The following is an 8,719-nucleotide window of genomic DNA, read 5'->3' as shown; positions in this document are numbered from 1 at the left end:
ACCTCGCGTCCACGGCGGTCCACTCCTCCGGTGCAGGCGGCGGCGGCTGCGGCGGAGCGGGAGCGCGGTCGCTCGGCTTTCAGCGCCAGCGGCGGCCGCGGCAGCAGCGCCGGGCAGGCACCTGTGCGGCGCACAAGTAGCGGGGCCGGGGGGTGCGGTTCCTGCCAGCCGCCGTCGCAGCCCGAAGGAAGGGGCGCCTCCCAGCCCCTTGGGATCCCACTGGCCGGCAGAAGCTCGGGGCCGGGGTCCTGGCGGGGTGGCCATGGGCAGGACCGGCTAGAGGCCGGAGCAGAGGCTCGCTCGGTCCAGTGTAGAGAGGCAGGGGGCGAGCTGAGTCTGGGACCATGACGGCCTCCCGCCTGGACTTTGGGGAGGTGGAAACTTTCCTGGACAGGCACCCAGAGTTGTTGGAAGATTACCTGATGCGGAAGGGGAAGCAGGAGATGGTGGAGAAGTGGCTGCAGAGGCACGGGCAGGGTCAGGGGGCGCTAGGCCCGAGGCCCACCCCGGCCGCCGGCGCGAGCGGGGGCGCCGGACCCGACGGCTCTGCGGGCAGCCTGCCCACCCCGGGCGGTGGGGACTGCAGGGGGGGCCCCGTGGGTCCCAGCTGGGGCGATGGGAGCCTGCAGCGGAGAGCTTCTCAGAAAGAGCTGAGGAAGAGTTTTGCGCGCTCCAAGGCCATCCATGTGAACAGGACCTACGATGAGCAGGTGACCTCCCGGGCCCAGGAGCCTCTGAGCAGTGTGCGGCGGAGGGCGCTTCTCCGGAAGGCCAGCTCGCTGCCCCCCACCACCGCCCACATTCTCAGTGCCCTGCTGGAATCGCGGGTGAACCTGCCTCAGTACCCCCCTACGGCCATGGACTACAAGTGCCACCTCAAAAAGCATAACGAGCGACAGTTCTTCCTGGAACTGGTCAAGGATATCTCCAATGACCTTGACCTTACCAGTCTGAGCTACAAGATCCTCATCTTCGTCTGCCTTATGGTGGACGCAGACCGCTGCTCTCTCTTCCTGGTGGAAGGGGCGGCTGCTGGCAAGAAGAGCCTGGTCTCCAAATTCTTTGATGTGCATGCAGGAACCCCACTGCTGCCCTGCAGCAGCACAGAAAACTCAAACGAGGTGCAGGTCCCCTGGGGCAAAGGTATCATTGGTTATGTCGGGGAGCATGGAGAGACGGTCAACATTCCTGATGCCTACCAGGTAGGACTTTGCATTGTCCCCTTCCAGAGCCCCATTGTTCTGGGAGCCAAGACTTCTGTCACCCTTTGGCATCCACAAGCACATTAACTTAGATTCTTTACTGTATGAATTTTGCTATTTAAATTCCTTCTAAATTTAGATTAGTTTGAATGTTACTATACCTTCTTTGATAGAATGGTCTTTTACTAACACACAGTGACTTGTGGAAAATTCATATGACACACAGGGATACATTTTTGTATCCAGTAATACCTCGTGTTTCTTTGTCAAGATACCTTGTCTTTAAGAATATCAGTGTATTGTTTTAGAATGCATTTTTTTTAGTGCTGGAAAAAGATGTCTACTCCAGAATTCCAGTGTTAGTGTGAAGAAAATGGGTATATTGATATCTCTGATGTCATTTGGGGACCATAATGCATTTCATTCTCATTCCAGATTGGGAGGGGATCAAAGTGCCTAGCTATCTCCTTAGCCCCTTCTCTTACATGAGTTCCAAGGTAAGGAAGATGAAGAAAAAAGGAGGAAAGTCAAGGGAAGAATGGGCCTCTGACCCATTTATGCCTTTCTTTTCTTTTCTTTTTTTTTTAGCATCTATTTTAACTGCTTCTGTTGTGGAGTTGAGAGAGGTTGGACAAATTGAAGAGTTCTTTAGGTTTGAATCCAGCATTATCTGCAGTGGGCTCTTGACTGAGCAAGTAGATTTTTAGTTTGTGAAGCAAATGAAAAATGGATAATATTCTAGCAATTCCAAAGGCAATGAGCATGGTGAATATGCTGGATTCAGGTAGAAAAGGAAGCCCATCATGCTGTTATCTGGTGTTTCTAAGCCTTTCATTTTCACAGTGATTTAAACTTGCTATTAGATTCTGGTTCTGAACGTCAGTCCATTCTAATTTCTTCAGTATCACTTCCCTGAACATAATGAAACTGGATGCCACTTTCTAGGAGACTTCTTTGGGGTTCATAATAATGGACAGTTCTATTCCTTGGTCATGAAAGTTTTGTTGTCATTTGATGATCACTTCCAGTTGTCTAATAAAGCTGCAGGTTTCTCTTGAGTTTGATGCTGTTGCTCAGAATAGCAAAAGTGGTGGGAAGGACCCTAAAAGTAAAATTTTTTCTGCTTCATCTGAAAGTTGGTAATATTACGTAGAAAATTGAGGAGCTTGTCTTGAAACCAAGTTTCTTGTTTTTGTGGGATGTCTATCAATATCATGTTTTAATGTTAAGGAATGTCTATCACAATACCATTTTTGTTAGCTTGTTTATTGATTAGATTCATTATTCATTATATCCTTCTTAAAGACTTTGATCAGTTTAGAACAAACAAGCAATGAGTCATCTTTAATAGGTGTCTATTTCTCTATAACCCTAGAAAACCATGGGAAGAAATAAAACCATTTAATAATTGAAATGTTAAAGATTCTGTAAAAAGTTGAACAATCACAAACTTCTCTTTCTCATTATTTCCACATCCTTATTGTGTGCTTGGGTGGAAAAAAAAAAATCCCTTCCTGGTAGGATGATGCTTGTTATAGCTTGGAATTGCAGTCTTTTCTCTCTATTGCTTTTACTTTTCTTATTCTTCCCCAGTTGATTTTCTCCCATTTCTGTAGCTTTTATTTTTTACTCCTTTCTGTTAGCTCCTAACTTTTATTTAATAGTGTTCATGTATACTGTCTTCTCTTCAATAGCATAATTCTCAGCTTCCTCAGCAGTTAACTTGTCTTCCTGCTGCCCAGAATTGTGCTAGAGGTGTTATCACAGGCGTAGAAAATCAGACTTTCAGAAGCTGACGTTTCTTCTGGGCCCTACTCTTATTCTGAAGACAGAGGGTAAAGCTGAGTTGCCTTTTAGTATTGGAAACTGACATTGAGAATGAAGAGTTCTTTTTACCTTCCCCGGGTAGTAATGATGGCTGGAAAGACTGGGCTGGTGGGATAACTGGCCAAAGACAGGAAGGGAAAGAGTTATAGAATTATAGAGTTTGAGATCTTGATCCACTCCTTGTCTTCATTTTGATCTGCTTAGGAAATTTCTCTTGTCTTTCTCCATTAGTTTCTTTCAAAATATGTATTTTTGACCTGGTATGTTTTTCTTCATTTTTATTTCACTACTTTTCCTTGATAAAATTACTTTTTTCTTTATTATGCTACACTAGTCACCACTAGTGTGACTCTGGGAGAATTTCTTGATTTCTGAGTCTCAATTTACTCATATGTGAAATGGGAATAATAACACCTCTGTAGTAAAGATCATTGTTTTGAAAATAAAGTGAGATGCTGCATTAAAGCCCCCCCAACAGTACCAGGCACATTTCATTTATTCAGGAAATGGTAACAGTTTATGATGACAACAATGATACCTGGTTTACTAGTGTTCTTCTTTTCCCTGTTTCCCTCATTTTTAATTGTTTTTCTTCTTATCTGGGGCTGAGATATGAACTCAGCACATATTGACCAGTCTTATCTTTCCCTAAGTCATACTCTACCCTTAAATTAAATATTCTAGAACTAACTTTTCATTCAAGGAATATGGAAATGTCTACTCTTTCACCCTCTTCTTAAGATTACTCTAAATGTGATTGAAAATTCTTGACCATATCTTATCCTATCAAAAGTTCTACATTTTTTTCCTTTTAGATCTCATGCAATTTAAAACATTTTATAGTGTTATATTAATATTTCATCCTTCCCAAGTGTTTTCCCTTATCCGTTCCATTTCCTGCTATTATGGATTTCTGTTAATGAAAATTGACAACCTTCCAAATGCATGTTCTCTTATCAAAATATTGTTGTAATTCTGATCTTATATGTAAACATCTTGAAGTTCCTATGTGAAAATATAACTATCCTCTCTGATTTTTTATTAACTATATTTTTAAGGCATTTCTTGCTTAGGTTCAACTAGTGTGCTTTTTTTTCTTTAGGAGATGAACTTATCACATGGAGTTTGAAAATTTAATTATTTAATAAGATTGATGATCCCATTAGAGGTTCAGAATGTGGGTGAAAGAAAGGCACTGAAAATGCTTATGAAATTATGATAATAAGCATGGCATCCTGAAGTCAAGAGTAGACTAATGAGGTACTAAAGTTGAGTAAAAGTTTTGAAAGCAAAAATACTCCTTAGTTTACTTCATTATTTTTCATTACTTTCCTCAATTAGTCCTAAAAAACAGACTTGAAATTAGGAGACAAAGAATTGCAAATGAAAAAAAATATTCCTTTTACATATTCAGTCTAGCTCACAGTGACTGCAAGCTACCTTTTCCCCTGTCAGCTATAAGTTATTAAACAACCCACTTTAATATAGTAATGAAAAAATTGCCCTCAAGAGGTTGAAAATAAGAGCACTCAAATAACAGGTGTTCTCTTTGAAGTTATTCTAAGCATTCAGAGTATAGCACTTTAAACATTAATAAAAAGTGTGAGATGATATTTTAGTTAGTGTTGGTAATGATGATACAGGTGTTTGATAGGCTTTGGGTTTGAAAAACAGTCAGGATGTTTTGTTAGGTGAGCTGAGAGGAGTAAAAGGGATGACGCAGAAGGGTTACAGGTGTGCCACGCTTTCAGAAAACCTGATCTGTTTACACAACAGATTCATTTATTCATCAGTTCCAACAGACATCCACGGAGTGCCTATTATACCTAAGCACCAGCTAGGGGGCCTGTGGGTGTACAGAAGTAAGAGGACTTGCTTCATGCTTTCCAGGTACTTCCAAGTACAAGGTTGTGAACTATTCATGAACAAGTAATGCCAACCGGTACTAAATAAATGACATGAACTGAATGGCATTAGTCACAGAGGAAAATGGAGTCACACTGTGACTTGGCTCATTATGGAAGACTTCATGGAGGAGGTGTCATTCAAGCTGGGACAAAGGGGTTAGATCACTGTTGGAGATAGTTGTGGAGTAGGGAAAGGCATCCAGGTACAGCAAAAACACCTCAGCAGAAACACAGTAACGGGCAACCCAAAATATGTATAGAGGAGAGCGAGTGGTTTAATTTGGCCAAAGTATTGCATATGCTGTAGGATGAGTATGCAAAAGTAGGGTGACGGCAAAAGAAAGAAGCTTGAGTACCTGACTAAAGAATTTGGGCCTCCCTAACAATAAGCCACTCCAGGACTATTGCCTAGAAAATCCCATGGATGGAGGACCCTGGTAGGCTGTAGTCCGTGGGGTCGCTAAGGGTTGGACACGACTGAGCAACTTCACTTTCACACATTGGAGAAGGAAATGGCAACCCACTCCAATGTTCTTGCCTGGAGAATCCCAGGGACGGGGGAGCCTGGTGGGCTTCCGTCTATGGGGTCACACAGAGTCGGACACGACTGAAGTGACTTAGCAGTAGCAGCAGCAACAATAAGCCTGGAGAAGGCAATGGCACCCCACTCCAGTACTCTTGCCTGGAAAATCCCATGAACGGAGGAGCCTGGTAGGCTGCAGTCCATGGGGTCGCTAAGGGTCGGACATGACTGAGTGACTTCACTTTCACTTTTCACTTTCATGCATTGGAGAAGGAAATGGCAACCCACTCCAGTGTTCTTGCCTGGAGAATTCCAGGGATGGCAGAGCCTGGTGGGCTGCCGTCTGTGGGGTCGCACAGAGTCAGACACGACTGAAGCGACTTAGCAGCAACAGCAGCAGCAACAATAAGCCATGGGGCTTCCCAGATGGCTCGGTGGTAATGAATCCCCCTGTTAAGCAGGAGACATAGGTTTGATCCCTGGAGAAGGAAATGGCAGCCCACTCCAGTATTCTTGGAAGACTGGAGAAGGAAAGACCCCCTCCGCCTCCAACTAGGGAAGAAAATGGCAACCCACTCCAGTAGTCTTGTCTGGGAAATCCCATGGACGGAGGAGCCTGGTGGACTATAGTCTATGGGGTCATAAAAGAGTTGGACATGACTTAGTGACTAAACAAAGACTACAGTAAGTCACAGGAAGCATTTGAGAAACTTTTGGCATGGACAGAATGGTGTTTTGGGTAACCTGGCGGCAGTGGCTGAATGGATTGAACAAGGAGAGGCTCAAAACTGTGAACATAATTTGGAATCTATTATGATGGCATGGTGGAGCCAAATGAACTACTGCACTAAAGCACGGAAAGTAGGAATAGACAGCAGAATTACGTAGGGATGTCCTGCAGGTGTGAATTTGGGCAAGGAGAGAGGGAAGTCAGTGATGACTCAGATTCTACACCTGGGAAATGTGGAGAAGGGTAATGCTGTCATTAAAAATAGAAAGAGAAGCTTGAATGAGTAGAGATTTTAAGTGGAGCCAGCTACATAATTTGTGGAGCTCAGTACAAAATGATTAAGCAGGAGCCTGGCTGGAGGTGGAGAAGGCAATATTGCCTTCCCAAGGGTCTGCTGTCCCAACCCACAGCAGATGTGTGACCCTCAAGTGGTTTCGACTTTCGTGCTGAGAAATTCTCAGTACCTGGACTGTGAGCAAGAAGCCCTTTTGAGTTGCCTGCTAAATGTGCCATAAAGCTGCCAGCTCTGGGTGGGGACGCCCACCGCCTTGTTCCTCTTCATGATGGAGTGGGGCATCCCCCTCAGACCCCAGCCAGGAGCAGAGGGCAATGGCAAATCAGTTGGCCTCACCTCCAACTGCTTGTGGCTTCTGGTCTCAGGGCAGGGTTGGCAAGGGTATACAGGTGGGGCTTGGGGTACCAGACAGTAAGAATCAGTGGCCAAGAACCAGTCCTAGGCAGGCAGTGGGATGGGAGACTGACTGTGAGCTCTAGACTCAAACACCATTGTCTTATTGGACTTCATTTACAAAGCATGACTTCAAAGATAAAATTATTGAGAGTTTCACACAGCCACAGCATTAAACCTCAAGCAGGGAGCGCCCGTGCAATTGCACCGGTTACATGCTTATGAGGCCAGCCCTGATTCTGAGTCACATTGAATCTTAGGTGGAAGAGTTCAATTTTATTCCAGTCTAGTGTTTACTGCTTTTGTATGGCCTCAGCTCCATCCTAATTAAATTCTGTGCTGTTTTAAATGCCCAGATAGTCCTTTTCTATTTCTGTGTTTTTCATCCTTTCTGCCAGGATGCCTCTTTCCCTATCTCTGCTATTCAGGTCTTGCTTTGCCTTCTCATGATATAAGAAAGGAGAGCTGATTGCTTCTCCTTGAAGAGACAAAAAAACAAACAAAAAATTATGCAGAAAGTTATATTTAAGAATGCATGTACTATACTGCTATTATTAACATATATAAAATAATAATAAAGTGATATATAATAACTCCTTTTCACAGAATTTCATTGTTCACTTTATTTTAGAATAATTTTCATTGAAATAAATACATTTAAAAATATTTGGTTTCAGAAGGGATCAATTTCACGTGTATAGATAATTCAGTGGTGAATATGCTTCATTTCCTGATAAGCCAGTGCTGACCAACATGAGTCTACAGTCCTGTGATTGAGTTGCTGAGATTTGCTCAAAAGGCAGATGTTCATCTTACCCCACGCTAGAATTACAAAGGAGTTTCATGAAATCTTGTTTCAGCTTTCTACATGGTGTTTTAAAAATTCCCTCAAGCCCACAACCATGTTCACTAGCCCAGAACGAGAATTGATTTTGTGTTTGAAGCAGGAAACATTTGCTATTTCAGCTGCTCTTCCTGACAGACACATGATCATGATAAACACAGTGACAAATTGCATCTGCTGCTTTGAACATGAGGAGAGATTACAGAAAAGTACAGTTCCTACAGAATCATGGAGAGGTAATTTAAGGGTAACTTAATTTTTTTTCCCAGCCCATAAGCTAAACATTTACTAATCGGACCAATTTATTTTGGTTCCTAAGGTTTGGGTCACCTGTTTATTTACAAGCTGGCTTAATTTGGAAGTCAGTGGTTCATGTTTAATATAGTGTTGAGGAGTCATATGAAGCTTTCCACTGAAAAAAGTTTTGAGTTGTTTCATAGGCAAGTCAACAAGGTATTTGAGTCCATTACTTGCTATTTTAGACACTTATTTTAAGGGTGGTTTGCATTTAACCACATTCTTTTGGAAAGAGGAATTTGAATCATTAAAGAAGTAGTTTACACATGAATAGTGGGTTGGATTTCTAATATTTTGGGAGAAACTTTGGTTTCCAATCATTCATAGGCATTCAGGCTAAATTTATTTATTTATTTATTTATTTTTAGGATTAAAATAGTAAAGACATTTTTCTGGCATAAAAAGGTGTTTATTTTCTATAACTCCAAGAGTTTCTTATTAATTGGTTGTTTCAGTGACTGAACAGTGTTTTTCACACATTAATGATCACTTCTGTTTCCTTTCCTAAAATATAGCTTTAGGCTGTTCAAATTTACTTGAAGAGATCTTTTTCACCTGAGTGAAAAAAATGAGGAACCTTTGAGATGTCTTTTTAGGGTATCAACTTTTAAAAAATGTAAACATGACAGAAGGGAAACGGAAGTTCTGCTGTTGATTAAGAAGAACTCTATTTATGGAGCACTAAAGCTGAAACTGCAATA

The 8,719-nt window shown here is 42.6% G+C and overlaps 1 protein-coding gene across 1 annotated transcript in view; it reads left to right on the top strand.

The window, feature by feature from the left end:
- Nucleotides 1-344: 344 nt before the first annotated feature.
- The window catches only part of PDE11A (phosphodiesterase 11A), a 425,341-nt gene continuing 416,966 nt past the window's right edge, over nucleotides 345-8,719 (top strand). Inside the window, exon 1 of the mRNA XM_055398553.2 lies at nucleotides 345-1,202. Within this exon, the coding sequence (XP_055254528.1) occupies nucleotides 345-1,202 (858 nt within the window). The remainder of the gene's footprint in view (nucleotides 1,203-8,719) is intronic.

The sequence above is a fragment of the Moschus berezovskii genome, chromosome 2 (genome assembly GCF_049115385.1).
Source record: "Moschus berezovskii isolate FMDL1 chromosome 2, NW_MosBer_1.0, whole genome shotgun sequence".
Lineage (NCBI taxonomy): Eukaryota > Metazoa > Chordata > Mammalia > Artiodactyla > Moschidae > Moschus > Moschus berezovskii.
Note: the sequence above shows the minus strand (reverse complement) of the source record. Positions and strands in the feature narration are given on the sequence as shown.